The sequence below is a fragment of the Tiliqua scincoides genome, chromosome 4, assembly GCF_035046505.1.
Source record: "Tiliqua scincoides isolate rTilSci1 chromosome 4, rTilSci1.hap2, whole genome shotgun sequence".
NCBI classification, from domain to species: Eukaryota; Metazoa; Chordata; class Lepidosauria; order Squamata; family Scincidae; genus Tiliqua; species Tiliqua scincoides.
Genome location: NC_089824.1, coordinates 150,959,029 through 150,978,051, shown reverse-complemented (window position 1 = coordinate 150,978,051; position 19,023 = coordinate 150,959,029). Strand labels below are relative to the sequence as shown.

At 44.0% G+C, this 19,023-nt stretch overlaps 1 protein-coding gene across 6 annotated transcripts in view; it reads right to left on the bottom strand.

Moving 5' to 3' along the window:
* The window catches only part of DOCK7 (dedicator of cytokinesis 7), a 144,520-nt gene that overhangs the window by 93,455 nt on the left and 32,042 nt on the right, over positions 1-19,023 (bottom strand). For all 6 annotated transcript variants that reach the window (XR_010794370.1, XM_066625555.1, XM_066625556.1 and 3 more), the window contains exons 3-8: positions 11,922-12,097; positions 11,048-11,116; positions 6,605-6,734; positions 6,286-6,498; positions 5,025-5,110; positions 740-806 (exon numbers count right to left, since the gene is read on the bottom strand). Coding sequence is in view for 5 of the 6 variants with exons in the window: in XM_066625555.1 (XP_066481652.1) it covers positions 740-806; positions 5,025-5,110; positions 6,286-6,498; positions 6,605-6,734; positions 11,048-11,116; positions 11,922-12,097 (741 nt within the window). In the remaining variant the exon portion in view is untranslated. The remainder of the gene's footprint in view (positions 1-739; positions 807-5,024; positions 5,111-6,285; positions 6,499-6,604; positions 6,735-11,047; positions 11,117-11,921; positions 12,098-19,023) is intronic.

The window sequence follows — 19,023 nt, the reverse complement described above, 5'->3', positions numbered from 1 at the left end:
AACAACTCTTATCAAGGTTAGAACAACTTTTAACCCAAAGATGACCCTCTTCTAACAATATCTTGCCTCAGAACTATAGTGGCAAATAGCTATGCAACTGATACATGCAAACATCATGTATCTCCAATTCAAGCCCACCACGTGCGAGTCAAGAACGTGAGACAGAGATCACCACTGTATACACAACCCTTCACCACAAAACTAAGTGGAGCGCTCTGGTTTGTCTTCCTCTTCCACCACCTGACTGATGACAGCTAACGTTATAGATGTGGGGGGGAAGATGCCATCAAGCAGCACATTCTCCAAGCACTCCAAAAACAGAAGCAGAGAGTCATTTTTCCTACTTCTCTCAAGTTCTCAAGTGCTCAAAGTGCGTTCTTTCTTCTATGCTGAGCACATGCAGGAGACCTGGACATGGCCTTCTAAACAACATGACAAGTTGATGTGGTCTTACTATGGAGAATGGGACTTCCACGGTACCCAGGAGGGGGTGGTTTTTTGTCTACAATCCAGAATTCTGTTCCTGTCTCACAAGATATGTGGAACCGCCAAGGGGCACATAGCAGCAGCATGATCTCTTACTACTACACTATTTCATTATGCAGGGAAAGAGAGGAGAGTAATGGCACCTGCCATTAAAGAACAGTGCTGCCGAAAACAGTTTACGAGTTATGCAGAGAGGTTTGCGCGTGGTCCAAGCTTAATGCGCAAGAAGTGTCAAGACAAGTAAATAACTTACCTTTTTCTTTTCCTTAACATCATACAATGCCAAACTTGCAAAAATTGGTTCTATTTCAATTTCAAATCTTGAAAGGGAAAGAAAAGATATAGATGTTGATTTTATTCAAATATAAAACCAAAATTATGTTACCACAACTGTAAACATTTAGCCACCACAAATATAAGAGTCAGGGCCATCTCAACCCTTAACGTAATGCTACTACAGTTGTTCCAAAGGGAATAGCTTGCTTGGACCTGGGATCTTTTGTTTTAAGATACAGAAGGATCTGCTGGTTTAAATGACTTCCTGCTGTTTGCTAGTTGTATAATGAACTACCTTAGTTTCTAGACACATTAGTCATTGTGACATCGCTGCATTTTTAAATGACTGCATTTATTAACTGCTTTAGAAGAAGCAAGATGCAAATTGCAAAAAGAAAGCAAATAAAAATGATACTTATAACTCAGTCCTATGTTTGGAGTACGAGTAGCCGCTCTGCCGGAATGCAGACTGGCTGCCAGCATGGTTTACTGGCGGAGTGGGCGTGTTGGGACATGGATCAGGCAGATCTCAGTGGCACTGGTGGCGGCTGTATTCAGAACCCCTATCCCTGGCCTGACCTACTCCCTGTGGAGTTACAGATCTACACCAGCAGAAGAGCTAGCACAGATCTGAGTAGACCCATCAGGGACTACACAGCAGCCAGAGAGGTAAGTAACATATTTTGACTTACCTCTCCTGGCAGGCCTGGTCCTCTGCTGGCATAGATACAGCAGCAGCTGCTGCACCAGCAGCCCTGCATCCTGCACACCAGTGGGGGATAGGATTGGGCCATTACTTCCTGTATGCATGCTTAGGAATGCAGTCTTAACAGTCCTTAAAAGTGCAGCTATTTCTAAATACTTCTTCCTTATCCAGCAGCAGTAACAAGGACTACACAATTCTGCTGTCTTTTCAAAACAACAAAAGATACATGTAAACTTCGTACGTTAAAGGGAAATATGCTTTTCTTCTTATCTAATACGAAGAGAGCCCTGTAAAAAGGCAATCTCAATTAACTGAAGCTATTCATTTCACTGCATGAAAAATCTTCTAGGACAGTACCATGATACAAGGTCTTACAGCATCCTGTAAAAGAAAAGGCCACATAATCTGTATTAGTATCAGGGCATAAAGTGGTTCCCCTCTATGAGACAAGTCCAACATATATCTCTGTTAAGAGGGGCACTCCAGTCTAACTGGAGCTCCCTAACAAGAAGGGTTGACCAAACTGAGGACACAGAAGATGAATACAGCCATGTGGAAAATCAGTTTTGTGCTTTATTTCTCTAAGGGAATACCAGTAAAATTTTACCTCATGTTATTAGAGAAGAGTTATAGGCAATGAACCAGCTGCAGGTAACCCTACATTCAGGAGCTCCACTTCATTAAACTTGCTTAACAGGTTTCCATTCTCCCCAGTGAAAGCTTTGCTAACTCTGCCCAAAGTCTCTAGTCTTAAAGAGACACCATCATGGCTTTCAAGCCTCAACTTTGGTTTACCATGCAGTTGTCTGACCGATGCCTCAAAGACTACAAGAGTGGCTTGTTTTTGTTTCTTTTGCTCATAGGAGAACAGCCAAATGCAGACACAGGGAAACAACTGTGCTTTGAACAGGAAAATAAGGTTCCTGTTTTGCTTTGCTTTGCTTTCAATGACAGAAGATGAGCTACAGAAATTAACCTTTTCTAGATAGTTCTATATTGCAATTCTTAAAAAAGTTAAAGTAAAACAAACAAGTCTAACAGCCTACAGCAGTGGTTCTCAAACTGGGGCGTCATGATGCCTAAGCCTGAGAGCTGTGGGTGCTGCCTCCTTAAGGGGTGGGGAGGGGAGAATGCAGAGACATGATCCCCTGGATCGCGTCTCTGATCAGGGTGCAGGGGTACGCTCCCACTCACCCCTGCCTGCAGCAGCCTCCCTGGGGTCAGAGGAGCCCAGCGCCAGACCCAGCAAGGCTGTCCACACAGCACAGACCCCTGCAGAAAACGATCGCGACCACTTCTGGGTTTGCAATCAAGAAACAGGAAGTGGTTGTGATCGCGTTCTGCAGGGGTCTGAGCTGCATGGAGAGCCTTGCTGAGGCTGGTGCCGGGCACCTCCAATCCCTGGGAGGCTGCTGCAGGAGGGAGTGAGCGGAAGTGCGCCCCTGCACCTCTCCACAGCAGTGCAGTGCTGGGCATTGCATCGCTGCCTTCCCACCGCCCCTGCTGCCTTCCTCCCACCTGTGCAAGGACTTACAGGCTCTCAAACTCTACCAGAGAGTTTGAGAACCACTGGCCTATAGAAATGGAGAACTTATGTATGTGAATGTGTGACATAGAGCATCTGGAGTTGCTACCTTCTGATCTAGAAAAGGGCATACATTTTTAAAAGGTAGGTATGATATGGGGATGCTCCCAAATGGGAATACATGGACGGTCTCCAAGTAGCACTCAAATGAAATAAACACTGAATTTGCCCCTGCAGACAAGTGCTTGACATGGGGATGTTTAAGCATGTGTGACCAATGAACACACAGGAGCAGGAGCATGGCTAGTTGGTACAGCCCTGTTGCCTGCCTCCCCATATTCAGTGAACACAAAAAAGGCTGGAGTCCTCTTAAAATAAGATGAACCAGGAGTTCACTCATCCTAGTTGCTTTTTCTTTCCACCCTCAACTGCAGCTTGGTAATGGGAGAGGGGGACAGTGAAACATGCAGGGCCACACATGTAGCTTTGACATTATGACCCCAAAGGGACAAACTTCTGTTCTAGTAGGACTAGTTCCAATGGGTACATACTGCAAGAGAGGAGATTCCAGTTGGACATATGGAAAAAATTCTTGACGGTAATGGTGCTTTGGCAGTGGATCAGATTGCCTAGGGATGTGGTGGATTCTCCCTCACTGGAGATCTTCAAGAAGAGGATCAACAGGCACCTACTCGAGATGCTCTAGGAGGATTTCGTGCTAGAGGACAAGATAACCTTGTGGGTCACTTCCAGCTCTATGATTCTATGATAGTCTCAACCAGTGCTTTTTTTGTGGAAAAAAAGGTGCAGGAACTCACGACTTGTTAATCTTTTATTTATTTATTTTTAAACCATTTTTAATTGGAGAAATAAAATATTTTTTATGTGCTTCCCCCCTAAAGATGAACTTACTTCTGAGTAGACATGCATAGGATTGGGCTGTCAATCTCCATATCCCCTTCCCCCTAGCTATTTTTTCTACACATGGGGAAAAATACTGTACAGGTGCACTTGTAGCGTGTAGTATGTAGTGTGGCACTACTTCGAGGAGAGGAAGCAGTGAATGGATTCCAAAAAATGGCTTACATGAGTTCCATGTAGTAAAATTACTCTAAGTAACTGCGGGAGTAAGAACAAAAAAGAAATTCTTACATGAGGGGGGTCCTTAGGTGCACATAGAAACAGCTACGTTTGCAAACAAGTGATTAAATATGGTTTAATTCAGGTATCAGAATACTCTGTGTCTTTGGGAAGGTGCTTGGCATGCAATTGTATGTTCTCTGCTGCCCTGAGCAGCCGCTTTGCACTGCTGGAGAGGAGCTGCAAACGCTGGCTGGCGGAGGGCATGCTTGTGGGGGAAGGACGAGGAAGATCTCTGGCAAGGCTGGACAGCGCATTGTACACACGTAGAATCCCTTTTCACCTGCCCTTAGCATGTGAAAACAGGTGCAGATTAAGAGATTAATCTGCCAGGATTAAGAGCCCAATCCTAGGTATGTCTACTCTGAAGTAAGTCTCGTTCTAGTCAATGGAGCTTACTCCCAGGAAAGTGCCTAGGATTGCAGCCTAAGAGCCCAATCCTATGCATGTCTACTCAGAAGTCCACTTTAGTAAATTGGGCTTACTGTGGATAGGATGGCAGCTTTAGAGTCCAATCCTGTGCCTGTCTACTCTGCCTCTGCTTTGCTCCCCCCCTCCTGGAATGCCTCCAAAGGGGAGGGGCCCCTGCAAAAAGGTGCCGGAACTCCGTCCCCCCGCGTTCCATTAGAAAAAAAGCCCTGGTCTCAACTATTTGCTGAAGAAGACCATTGACAGTATTTTGCTTTTGTTCAAGGTTGAACTGTTCACTCTACCAATCAGCCTGGCTGCTCCCGAGGAATTCAAAAAGTTCAAGCAAGTTTAGTGAAAAGGCTCAAAATTTCCTGTCATATTTTCATCCACCTAAACACACTTCTTCTAATATGAAGATACAGGTATAGGAAGGTCCGTAAATAAGACACTCTGACATCTACCAGTTAAACAAATACTTACTTTAAGGACAAACACTTCACAAGAAGCCTCTGACCAAAGTGTTCCTTGGGGACTTCAGGGATACCCAGTCTTTCTATTGGCTCCTCCTGGAATTGTGCACAAACCCAGTAATTAATGAATGTGCTGTTTTTACAATATGCACTGTACGATTAAATGGTTAAAGTGGGTAAAATAGTTTTTCCCTCTCTTCTAAGACATAAGTACAATACTAATCTTCAAAGCTTAACAGCATGAGGCACTTGCTGCAACTATAAATAACAGAAAAAGCATTCAATTGAGGATAGCTAGATACTAGCAGATTGAAGCTCTGTAAGGAAAATGCCTTGTAAAGCAATGCCCAAAGGACCACATTTGTACTTTAATTGACTTAATACTTCAGGCAACTTTGGCAGCAATGATATAAAACACAGGAAAGATAAGAGCATCCTTTATCCCATTACATCTTTGCTACTTTGATTTCTTTCTATAGGCTGGCAAAATTCATAGGTTAGAGCTAAAGTATTTAAAAACCTGATTGTGATGAACACATATGACACCACAGAATGTTACAGAATTTGATAGCTAAATTAGAGACTATTGGGGTTCATTTTCAAACAAAGTTCTAGCCCAGTGGTTCCCAAACCGGTTTGTCACAACCCACCAGCCAGGGAAGCATTCCTCTCTGGCCTCTTAAGGAGCGGGATAGAGCAACGATAGAAAACCACATCTGATTTTCAATTGAAAAACCAGAAGTGGATTTCTATCGTTATTTTTACTCAGTCAGAGACTTGGAGAGCTCTGCGGAGGCATACATGGGGTTCCCCACACCCCCAAAAGCCAGCACAGATGCCTGTGAGTAAAACAAACCCCCTTCTGAGCCCAGCAGTGGCGCAATCTTGGGGATCATGTCGCTGCCATTGCCCCGCCTCCACAAATACTTAAGTGCTTCCCAACTCCTCTAGAGGAGTTTGGGAACCACTGTTCTAGCCCTTAAGGTCATGGAAAAGAACATGAGTAGCTCAAAGAGAAGACAAAGAAGACTCCAGTTGAGTCTTACTCCATACTCTACAGTTCACTGTTCTTTTTCTTTCGCCTTCTTTTTTACACTTCCTGAAATTCATATATTTGTTCATATATTTCTACTAGAATGGACAAGTGCCCACTAGCTTGCTTACGGAAATGCCAAACCCAAGGAAAAATGGCAATGTGTGTGGGCAGGCGTGCATTGTGTGCATGATCGCACTGTGCACTCGGAAGCAATGACAAATACCCCCCTCCATACCTCATCTGGGGCAGGATGCAATGCAAAAAGCTCTTTGTGTCTGTTAGACTTTCTCTGATCATCATTTTGATGGTCAATTTCTTCATTTGGAGTTCGATCTAGAAGATTAGGGAGAAGAGCGTCTGGCAGGGAGTTTTTCAGGTCAAAAATACTGCAAGCCCAGCTGCCACGGGGTGTGTCATCTATTGACATAGATCGCCTTTTAAGATCATCCTGGGGTTGAAGTAAAGAAACACAGTTGCAATGAGAAATAAGGAAAAAAAACTCACATTTATAACAAAGCGAACTTTTAAAGTATCAGATTCCTAAGGTACACTACTTGTTCATCCTGATAGTTATTGCCATCTGGAGCTTCATCGGACTCGAAGATCTGTTTGGGTAGTCCTTTCTGCCTCTCCTTCTGCTTGTCTAATGTGTTGGGGTTAAATCCTGTTCCCAGTTTGTGATATCTGTTCAAAACAGAAAGTATTAAGCAATGTCTCCTCATAAAAAAGAAGTAACCAACAATTTCAAATCCCACACCAGAAATAATTTCAATTATTCTGAATAGCATCCTGTTAATGTTCTGTATTGTTATGTGAAAGATGAATTTGGATTTTCTGTTCTTAAAATGCAGTTCTTGGATATCAGTGAAGTTTATTTAGGACCACAGTTTTAAAAATCAGTAGGCAGCTCAATCCTAACTAAATTCCCGTGTGGTGTTGCAGTGATGCTGGTAAGGGCTACTCTCCATCCTGAGGGGAATTTTTGGATACTCAAGGTCTCCTCAGGGTAATTTGTACCCCTACCCTGGGGTAAGCCCTAGTAGCCACTAAGGGTCAACTCAGACCTGTGTCAGAGATATCGCTGAAGAAAGTCCATGCAGCTGGATTGGGTCCAGGAAGGGGGTTAGGATTTGGCATCCGCCGCCACCAGACTTGCCCCTCCTGGGCCTGATCTGCTTATCCTGCTCATTTCCCTGTTCCACCCTCCCCCATCCTATTAAACCTACTTCCCACTCTCTCCCACACCATTCTACCCCCCTCACCAGGCCTACAAGCTCTGCTGGGCCTCCATCACTCCACTGGCATACCTGAGAAGGTTACAGTCTTCCCACCAGCATACCAACTCCCTGCACTGCTGCAAAGTGCTTTACGGCGTGTTTGCAACAGCCAGCACCTGTGGAACACACATTATGCTGTTGCTTCCTTTCAAAAAGCCATGAGACTATAAAGATTCACCACTGCAATGAGGAACAAGTGCTGTCAGTATCTGCATGCCCATAAGGACCAACAAGCACGAACATTTCATCAACAATGGGATACTTGAAGTATATAGTGTAATAACATAGCTGGATATGGTATAATTTTGTGACAATAAATTATGTCCTTTGGGTCATTGAACTACTAGAGAACTTTTTGTGGCTAGGCAATCTGACAACTCCTGCTTGAAATATAGTTTCTTCTTGACCAATAGAAATCTGAGTGTAGACAGTTGATGTTTAGGCCTCCTTTCATATTTTTTTTTTTTTTTTGCTGCAACCCAATGACTCTAATGCAGGTGAAGAATTCTACACCTTCTTCTACAATCCAGAATCTCCATGAATCCATATATCACTTCCTCCAAATAAGAAAACAGGAAGGTCCTATGCATATGTCTGAAGCATACCCTGTGTGCTTGTACAGAACACTATTACCAAACATTATAGAATGGTTGAAGTAGCAGTAGCAGTAGTAGATTATTGCTAATTAGTAGAGCTGTGATTTTTCAGTTGTTTTTTTTTTTTTGCAGATTTTGTTTTCTGACAAAAAATGAAAGGTACAGAAAGTGGAATCATGGATTTTTTATTCCACGGCAGCATCTTTATAAATGATTATAATTGTTTTAAAAGAGTTCTAGGCAGGTGGTATAGTGTTAGCAGATGCAGTCACAATCACTACCCATGCACCCCCCTAGTCCATTCCAACCAGCCTATAGTGACCAATATGTAGAGGTGTTAGAAAATAGTTTATTTTTTCACAGATTCAGGTGGGTCAATTTTTTCAAAAATAAGAATTGTAGAGTGTTGGGGTTATGTTTTTATTTCTTTATCACTGAAAAATCTCACCTCTACTAAAAGCCATTTTAATTAGCAATCAGTTATGTAAATTACATGCATCTGCATCCCCCACATCCCAAAAACATGAAGACACAATGGTTGAACTTTTAGTTCAATCTGCCAAATAGATACAAAGGCTTTTAGTTCAATCCTCCAGAAGAGACTCCAAGCCACTTTCCTTGCTTCAGGTGCAAGTTGGTAGCCTTTACGAGAGTCCTCCTTCAGATATTGATTTTGCAATTCACCAAAATATTTTCAATGTGCATTTCTGCACAAAGATTATGCTGTGTATGAACTGGCTCTTAGGTAACAGCTGGCAAAGTCTACTAACTATTCTAATACGTAACAGATGACTTGCTGAGGCGCCTGAAAGGGAAGAAACTAGTGCCCAAAAGTCACAGATATAGCAGAGTTAATAGCATGTTTTGTACCAGGAAGACAGAGATTCATATCCCCACTCAGTCATGAACCTTACTAAGCATCCTTGGGCCACTTATTATCTCTCATCAGAATCTACCTCCTCAGGTTGTTGTAAAGATAAATAGAGGAAGAGAAGCCATGTACACTGCCCTGAGTTCCTTGGATGAAGGGTTATATCAGGGGTGTCCAAACATTTTGGCAGGAGGGCCACATAATCTCTCTGACACTATGTCAGGGGCCAGGGGAAAAAAGAATTTACATTTAAAATTTGAATAAATTTACATAAATGAATTTATTAGGGATGGAACTTGGAATGACGGTCTTACAGTAGCTCAAGGCCTATAAAAGGCCTTGCACAAAGCAAGGTCAACCTTTCCTTTGCTGCCACTGCTGCAGCACAGACGTGAAACAGCAAGTAGTGGAGGGAGCCCTCATCCCACAGCTCAGGTGAAAGGTCGAACAGTCGTCCTCATGCTGAAAGCAGTTGTGTCGGGCCAGCACGGGCTCCAGCAAGTCTCAGGAGGACCAGACACTCACTGGAGACTGGGGGCTCCCTGTGGGCCTGATTGGGAGCCCCCAAGGGCCGCATGTGGCCCCCGGGCCGGAGTTTGGGCACCCCTGGGTTATATATATAAATGTGAACAACAAGGAAATAAATTAGTATGGAACCAACTATGAAGCTGCCTCATAATGACTCATTCCATTGGACTATCAAGGTCACCATTGTTCATACTGACTGGTATTGGTTCTCTGGAGTTTCAGACAGGGATATTTCCCAGCCCAACTTGGAAACATCAGAGAGTGAACCTGTGACTTTCTCTGTGCAATGAATGTGCTCTAGCACCAAGTTACAGCCAAATCCACCCATTCCATATTTTTGAAAAGAAATAGAATTAAAGCCACCAAATGTACATGAATAAGCCTTCATCTGTTTTGGCTACAGCACAACTACCATGCTGTGATCATTCCAGCCTATTCTATCCAGACCTGCCTGCTCCAAGGCAGCTACTGCGATCCCATTTAATTAAATAAAGTTTATTCTTTCTGCATATAATCTTAATTGGCAGGCAAGAATTCCCTGCCTTCTCCTCTGTTTCAACTACATGGTAAAGAGAGTATCACATCAATTACAACTACTAAAATGTCTTGGGAAAACTACAGGTTAAGATCCTTAAAATTAGCTGGCAGTTCTCTCCCATATCCCCGTAGCCTCCATCCTGAATGCAAATAAATAAAAGCAAAAGACTTAAGTGATGATCAAGACGTGACACAGAGAACATAGTTGCCAAATGGAATGGGTGGCTGAGAAAAGGTTGCAGACTACTGTTTAATAATGCCAAGCAACATTTACATATTTAACACTAATAATGGATCACATTGTGACCAAATTAGAAACCCTTGGCATTATACAGACCAACGCATTCTAGGGAATGCTGAAACTCCAGATGCATCACCAAAACAAGGTTGGTGCCAACAATGACAACCCCGTGTTGTAGTCTCATAATGTGTACATTGGGAAATATGTGGCATGTCAACATCACGCTGAGCAAATCCTTTCTCTCTACCCATGCAGCAGCCAGCATGGCTGTTGGTGTGTATGGGGTATAGGTAGAACAATGCACAGTGCAATAATATTATATCTTGAATTGCCATAACTATACATTATGAGGAGGGGAAACTCAACATTAATAGCCATTTTGGGGGGCATATCTGCAAATATGCCCAGTCTGCCACGCAATGGAGAGATGAGTGGGGGTGTGGGGGGAGGCGGGGAGGAGGGGGTGTGGGTTATGAGGTGGGGGAGGCGGGTAAGGGCAGAGAGGAGGCATGGCAGGGGAGGGAGTGGGGTGGAAGGAGGGCGGGATCGGTAGAACTCAGCTCCAATGGATCCAGAACCCCGTTTTTGACCGTGTGGTCAAACACGGGACTCTGTGGCAGCTTGAGAGCCACCACAGAATTGAGTAGCCCCATTGTGGGGCTACTTCCCTTACTTGGGGGAAGGGGACAAAAGTCCCCTTCTCCTGAGGAGCCACCATGTGCTGCCCAGTTGCATGTTAGATGCTGCAGTTGCCATTATGGCACCACGGCAGCCTCACTGCCCGGGCAGCTCAGGATTGGGCTAACCAAGTGATAATCCATGATACAACAATATGGTCTTGCAGCAAGAGTGAATTTTAAAAACAAATATAGAAACTGTTCTCTGAAAATCAGAGCCCCTCCTCCACATCTCAAGGGTCCTCAAAAATACAGAAATTTACAACTTACTTTCTGTTCACAATGGCCCAATCTTCTGTGTAACTTCTTACACAGTCTCTCACATGAGGGTCCATTTCACTGTGGAAAAAGAAAGATATAAACAGTCACTTCAAAACATAAAAATCCAATTACTTTTCAGACTGACAAACTGAACCACCATTTTATTGTATAATAACTAATAAAGCTGGAATACTGCTAGCACAGATATGTTCCTGGTTGCCACTAGGGACTACTGCTTTTCCCCTCCACCTTTATTTGGAGCAATGGTTCCCAAACTTATCTTGGTCATGGAGCCCTGTCACTGTCACACAAGATCTTGGGCTATCACATACCAGCCAAGATGGCAGCACCCAGGAAAACCAGTAAGAAGAGGCCACCAGGGATATCCCACAGTGCCTCTGTGAGTTCACTGTAATGCATGGTTTGAGAACCAATGATTTAAAGTATTGTTAAAGTGCATACAGGGAGCAATCCCACACATGTACTTTAACAATATTCATACTCATGAAAGTGAGTAAGCTAAAATTACCTGAACATCATAGACAGTACTGTGGGATGTCCCCTTCCCAGCTCTGGTAATGTCTGAAGGAAAGTCATCACACAGGTTGCCTTCTAAGGGCTGGCAACACTGGGGTGGAATAATTCACCCTGGTTGATTTTTAAATGCATTGTTTTACAGCCCCCTCCCCTAATTTTTCTTCTATCTTTATGCCACATCTGAGACAGGGTCTCTGTTGTCCAACCAATTTGCCATTCCCTTCTTTGCTTCTCAGTTCAAGCCAGAATTCCATCTCTGTCAATTCCTGCAGTTGGGCCATCTCCTATACATACTAACAAGGTTTTATGTAGCATCAAGGTCTTAATTTTTTTAAAAACTTTTTACCTCTCCTCAGGTACAGCCGACACAAGCGTTCTGCATTCTCGGGGACTGTAAATAACTTCAATATCATCAGAAGGAAATTCTAGCAAGTCCCTCAGTGGGCCAGAATCAACTGCAAATGGATGTGTAAGAAGGTAATCCTCCAAATCCACTGGATCCACAGGTTCAGTAAGAGGCACCTATTAAAAAAAATAAAATCACCAAACCAAAAAAGGTAAAATGTGCATTAGAATACAGTATTTGGCTTTCTCTGCAGTTAAAATAGTGATATACAGAACTGTGAGTTCTATTATGTGTTACAATTTCCTGATGAACAACACAATCCTGTGCACAGAAGTTAGTCCCGTTGAGGTCAATGGGAGCAGAGTAGATAAAACAGCACTGCTCAGGACCTCTGTCTTTGACACAAAACAGCAGGGTGCTTTTAACCAACCTCCTGAACATGACAAACTAAGGACAACAAATTAGCCTCACATGACAGGGAGTTCCATAACCTGGGTGCAGTGAAAAAGAAGGCTATGCCTAGATCTGCACCCCCAACAAAAGAACCCACACCAAGGCATCCCCAGAGGCAGATTCATATGGAGTCAGGTGGTCCTTTATCAGGCACAAACTGTCTAGGGCAGCAACTACACGATAGGTGGGACCTACCTAAGTAGTTGCAGGAAAAGTACTTCCCTGATTGCACCACCATTGAAAAAGGGTTTTTCATCTACCTGAGGGCCGCTATGGCCCTCTGGAGGGTACGGGGAACACACAGCCCCCTTTGTGGGCCTACCGCGCCTCAGAACGGCCCCATTACACCATTGCAACACCAAACCGAAAGAGGGTCACGATTGCATCAGGGGGGCATTCTGACCCTGCATCCTCAAGAGGGCCATGGCAACCCACAGGTAGATGAAAAAAATCCCTTTTTTGCACTGCAGCGCATTAGTGGAAGTGCCAATGCCACTGTCACAATGTCACTACTCCCTTTAAGGGTATAGTGACCATTTCGAACTAGCGGAGGTGTTGTGATGCCCCAGTTTGGGAACCATGGTCCAGGGCTTTAAAGATGAAGACAAGCGCCTTGAACTGAACCCAGAAGCAGCTGGTGAAGATCAATTACAACTGAAGCAAGTTTCTGATCACTTCCTGGAACCAACAAAGTAATGCCACACTAAACCTGTTTCTAGCACAGTTGCATTTAGTGCTACAGATGCATGAGCTTGACACTGCATTTCTGATGCTGCCCATTTCCATTATGCCACAAGCCTAAGCAAAAGTATCAAGGTGACTCAGGAGACAGACATTTCCACCCTTAGGCATAACCGAGTCATGAAAACCTGAGTACTGCTCAGTTGCTTAGTCAGCTCAAAGTAAAGCCTGCAAGGCAGCACCTCCATTGCTTGCCAAAGCAATTTCAAATGTAAAAGCAAGACTTTGATGCAACCTTCCTTCTCAAACAGGATTGCAAATGTCTTTTTGCAAAAGGAAGGTGCTCAAGCTAGGTTGTTCAGACTGACAGGCTGAATACTGAAAGGAAGCCTAGAAAAGTTAGTACTTCTAAAGAGCATTAACAATTTAGACCTCCTACTTGCAGCCAAATTATCTTGCAGCCAGATTATCAAAGAAGAAGCTACACCCTTCATTTGATGATGGGGTGCTGATGTGAATTGCCTGAAGCTAAGGAAGGGCAGCTGCCTTTACAATACATTATACCTGAAGTTGCCCTGCACAGTCAGGAACAGATTGTGGGTCAACAGTGGTTGTCCACCCAAAGCTACAAGGGCATTTTTGAGTTTTGTTTAAATGGATCAGAATTAACGTAATTGCAAGTGGGACCTGCAACAAATGTTGCATCCATCCCAATCCAAACTGGTCTATTTGCCTGAAGCAGGACAAATCTCTCTCTGTTCTCATCCCTCCACTCTAAATGCTGTTCTGCTGTTGTTGATTTCCACTGAGCATGCTCAGACAGCATCAGCCTGTCTTGGTTTTATTTTTCCTTTTGCTTTTAATTTACCAATGTATCTACTTCTGCAAACCTCAAGAATCCCACAATGTATACAGAAACCACTACCTTAACTGTGGGTGGCCCCGTTTCATGTACAAACTGGTGGGTACGCAACCAGCTGAGTTTGTTGTTTATATATTCAAACAATGACACTCCCAAACCAAACAATAAATGTTGTTATTAGGACCAGCCGAAAAACAGCAAAGCAATGAACACTGATCTTTCAAATCCTACAAAACTCTTCTTCAAGCCAGATGGTAAGCAAAAAGACAAGGAGAAGAGCGTGCCTCAGCTGTCTGCAGGTTGTAAAATCAAAAAATGGAGTTTGGAGGGGAGGGTTCGGCAAACCTGGGTCGGTCTCTGTGAGACAGTTTCAGGCCACATGCAGGGCCAGTGGCGTCGATAGTAAACGCAAGTGTGAGGCTGCTTTGCTTTCCATTGGGCTCCAAAGACTGGGAGGGAGGCAGCTGGGAGGGAGGAACCTCCTTCTCAGGTGTTTTTGGGGGCTGTACTCATTGGGTGAGGACCATTCTGACATCCTTGGAGCCTCTCAGCCTGCAACTAAGGCAAGTCCGCCTACTTGCGAGTAAACGCAGCCACCTGGCTTCATTTCAGGCTCAGGCTCGCAGGTGGGAGGGGGAGCTTCTCGGGTGTTTTGGGGGGGCTGCATTCACTGGATCGGGACCATTCTGGTGTCCTTGGATTCCTCTCAGACTGCCCTTTCTGACAGACTATGGCAAGTACACCTACTCATGAGTAAACACACGATAAGGCTCACTTTCACTTTCCATAGGGGTTCATGCATTTTTTTCCTTCCGGTTTTTTGGCCATAACTTTTGAACAAAAGGAGCGATTTCAATTCTGTTTTTTGCACTGCACTCCACTGGCCATTCCACAGCCAACGGTGTATGGCATGACACAGTAGCTCCTAACCCCGCGATGTTAGCGCGTCCTCCCCCAGGGTGCGTCACCCCCCGGCGCGTCACCTGGTGCGGCCCACACCCTCCTAGCGACGTCAGTGTGCAGGGCTGCTTGAATAAACGAAGCAAAAAATGGCTGGCTCTTCCCACCAAAAATTCTGGGAACGTAAAATCTGGACAATTACTCAGTCCAGTCTTTAGACCTTACTTGAAACAGGTTATTTCCAAAGTAGAGTTCAGGGGGGGAGGGGAAAAAACAGAAAACAAGGTGTATTGTCAAACTAGGAGATTAAATTTTAGGTGTTAGACTAGACCAGGGGTGCCCAAACCCTGGCCCTGGGGCCACATGCGGACCTCAAGGCCTCTCAATGTGGCCCTCAGGGAGCCCCCAGTCTCCAATGAGCCTCTGGCCCTCCGGAGATTTGTTGGAGCCCACACTGGCCCGACACAGCTGCTCTCAGTGTGAGGGCGACTGTTTGACCTCTCGCATGAGCTGTGGGATGAGGGCTCCCTCCACTGCTTGTTGTTTCATGTCTGTGATGCAGTAGCGGCAACAAAGGAAAGGCCAGCCTTGCTTTGTGCAAGGTCTTTTTAGGCCTTGAACTATTGCAAGACCTTCATTCATTCATATAAGTTCCATCTTTAATATATTCATTTGTGTAAACTTATGTAAATTTATTCAAATTTTAAATGTAAATTAATTCTTTCTTTCCCTGGCCCCCGACACAGTGTCAGAGAAATGATGTGGACACCCCTGGACTAGACTAAAAGCCAAACTGGATGTTCTACCTAGTGTTAGATGGCATTCAGTGCCTCAAAAGTTGAATTCCATAATCAACTTGGAATTAGTTCCATTCCTAAACAATGGTTCAAGTCTCTGGTATAGATGTGCTCTAGGTGAAATAGTAAAATAATCTAACTCAGTGAACTGCAGAAAGGATGATGACTTTCAAGATGGTAGATTTCCTGTGGGATAGATTTTGCATGCTTCTGACTGCAACAAATCTTTACATCTGAAGCAGCATTAAGATTATCTTCTGTCTTTCCCCGTCCCAACCATAAATGAATATTGTCTCCAAAAGGATCCAGCCCTGTAAATTACTAGGTACTATGATTTTCAAAAGCTAGAAGGAAGGCACCAATGTGTACCTTGAACCACTCTCACAAAGCAAAACAGACCACTTCAACCTCTGCAAAGATTTAAGATGTGAAACTGTATGCAGAAAACACATTATTTTGGAGACAGATAACCAGCTACACTGACAGGGTTGAAAAGAAATGTGACAAGACTTAAAATGGGAATAAATCCATGTGCTGTGCTTGTTTTTCAGTCCTTATTTGTTTTGTTTTTTTTCATTAAAAAAACAAAACTTCCCAAACAGACTAGCTGACATCCTTCACAAAATGTTGTTGGCATCCTTCAGTCTCAGAAGACTATGGTGTCACGCTCTGAATGGTGGTTCTGGAACAGAGTGTCCTCTCCAGTGCGCGAAGCCTGGGTAAAGTAGGTATGGAGGATAGGCTGTTACCCATGCAGCAAATCCCCCCTCTCCATGTCGCTGAAATGGTCCAATGGAAAGGCAGAGGCCAATACGGTTGGTTCCAACTGCGTCGCAGGAGTTGCCAGAACGTGACTGTGTTCAGCCATGAACTGCCTTAGGGGCTCCGGCTCCAGATTTTGCCTCGAGGTTGACTCCTGAAGCCTTTTCCATAACTGGATGTAGCCACAAGGCAGTGGAGGTTTGGGATCAGAGTTTTCCTTCTCTCAGATGAGCTGCCTTCCCAGGCTGACGAGTCCCATCTACCCGGTGGCTGTTTAGTCGCCTCTTACGACAAGTACAGCCAAACTGCGGGCCTATTCTTATCCCCAGCCCCCAGGGGAAATAAACCTCAGAATAACACTAGGCAGGTAGTCTTTGAACTAATGTATTTATTACATTACCCCTGCTAATTGGGTAAGAGGCACTTTTTCAAGTGGGTGCTTCTTTTTTTAGCAGGGGGAGAGTAACTGGCCCACCTCACCCCAGCAGTGTCTTTTCTAGTGGCTGTCTGCTGGCATTCATTTGCATCTTTTTAGATTGTGAGCCCTTTTGGGACAAGGAGCCATTTAGTTATTTGATTTTTCTCTGTAAACCGCTTTGTGAACTTTTAGTTGAAAAGCGGTATATAAATACTGTTGATTGATTGATTGATTATTCTTTTAGCTTTATTCAGGCATTTGCCATTTGAGAACAGCAACTATGTGAGAAGGGTAAAGCAGTAGCGCACTGGCTGGCCATGCATCCTTGCCACACATCCTGGGCATTTGTCTGCACAGGGCACCAGCTGAGCACAGGGAAAGTATATCCCCATCACTCATAAGCTTAAGCAGTCAGAATCTGTCCTCTCCAGATAAGCACCAAATACAGGAACATTAAGTGTGGACAACATATTGACACCGAAGTCAGTACTAGTCTCCATGCTCCCAATTACCTTTCTCAAATATTAGCAGAAAACAATTGGTAAACGCCTGAATAGGCATGCCTTATCTATCATATCTGGACCATACCTTTTCCCACAGAACCTCAAGGTAGAAAACAGGGGCTTATAACACAGGCCTACAAAACTGAGGGTAAGAAAGGTTTTTCCCAAACTTTATGATGGTTTGATATGAATTTGGGGTGCCAATTCTAGAAATGGGATCCGTTTTGCCCTATCACATCTACTTTTGGAGATATAGTATAGCCTCATTAGTGAATGGTTCAGGCAGCTTTCTCATAAGGAAGCCATGGTGTAGGCTTCCTCATGAGGTAGCTGCTTGAACCATTCACAAAGAGGCTATGCCGTGTCTCCAAAACTAGACATGATAGGGCAAAACAGATGCCATTTTTGGAATCAGCACCCCAAATATACCCAGGAATTGGTGTAATGTTTAAGGAAGCAAAATGTGTGTTGGCCTGTGTAATTAGACCCATTTTCACCCTACAAATTTGTATAAGGCAGCGTTTTTCAACCACTGTGTACTGGCATACTGGCGTGCTGTGAATGATCTGGAAGTGTGCCATGGAGGAAGGGTCATAAATCAACAGGGCCATTGGGGGATGTGAACCCCTGATAGTAGCTGTGTGCCTTGTCAATTGTCAACGAACTAATGGTTTGCCTTGACAATTTTAGCGCCTTCTCTGTGTGCTATGAGATGAAAAAGACTGAAAATTTCTGGTATAAGACAGTGCTTCCCAAACATTTTTGAGTGGCGGCTCCCTTGACCTACTGGGTCACTGGCTGCAGCTCCCGATTAGGGCCACAATCGTATACACTGTGTAGTGCAGTGGGTTTTTTGCGAGGATTCCGTGGCTCCCTTCTATGGCTCTCCAGGGAGCCATGGCTTGCAGTTTGGAAACCACTGGTATAAGATGTTCTAGGCTAGAGACAGTGATTTCTCCACAGCCACACAACACTTTGTTCTTTACCCCTTATGTGCTTTTTATCCACACTTGGGCAACCGATGCCTAAAAATGACTCAAACCAAAACCTAGGGCAAATGTACCTATCTAGTTATTCTGTATTCACAAAAGTCTCAAATTTGCGTACGTTGTTCAAGGGACTAAAATAACATGCTAAAAGGAATTCAGCAATCCTAGCTAAGTTGTCTCCAGTAAGAGAGAAGGTCACCCACAGAGACAGAACAGTGATGTTCCTATACCAGGCATATTGGTTGATGTTCCTATATGTTCCTATACCAGGCATATTGCATATGCCCGTCTTATTCTTCTCACAGGTGAAACTGACAAAATAAAGGACTTCATTCTGAAGGGTAAAATGAACAAAGGCCACAAGAGCTTGGCAAGTTTCAGGACCAGATAAAGCTTTCACATTTGTTCCTAGGCCTTTTCAGATGGTTATTGCAGCATGAAGATGTAAACAAACATAAACGTCAAAACCAGAAGCCAACATTCGCCTTGCCATCTGTGTAGCCAGAAATATTGCCTACCACCTGAGTAAACAGGCAAAACATAAATTCATGGTTAGGTAGATGCAGTAGTTTGTGTCAGCTTATTGGCAGATGAAAGTAAAGCGCATTATTTTAAACTCTGGCTTTTTATGGCAGAGAGGCGGAGAAAGTGAGCTTTGGAAGGTCAACTTAGCTCCTTTCTGGCAAGAGCCATCATTATGAGGGATTTGTTAGCACTGCCCTCCAAGTGAACAGGTT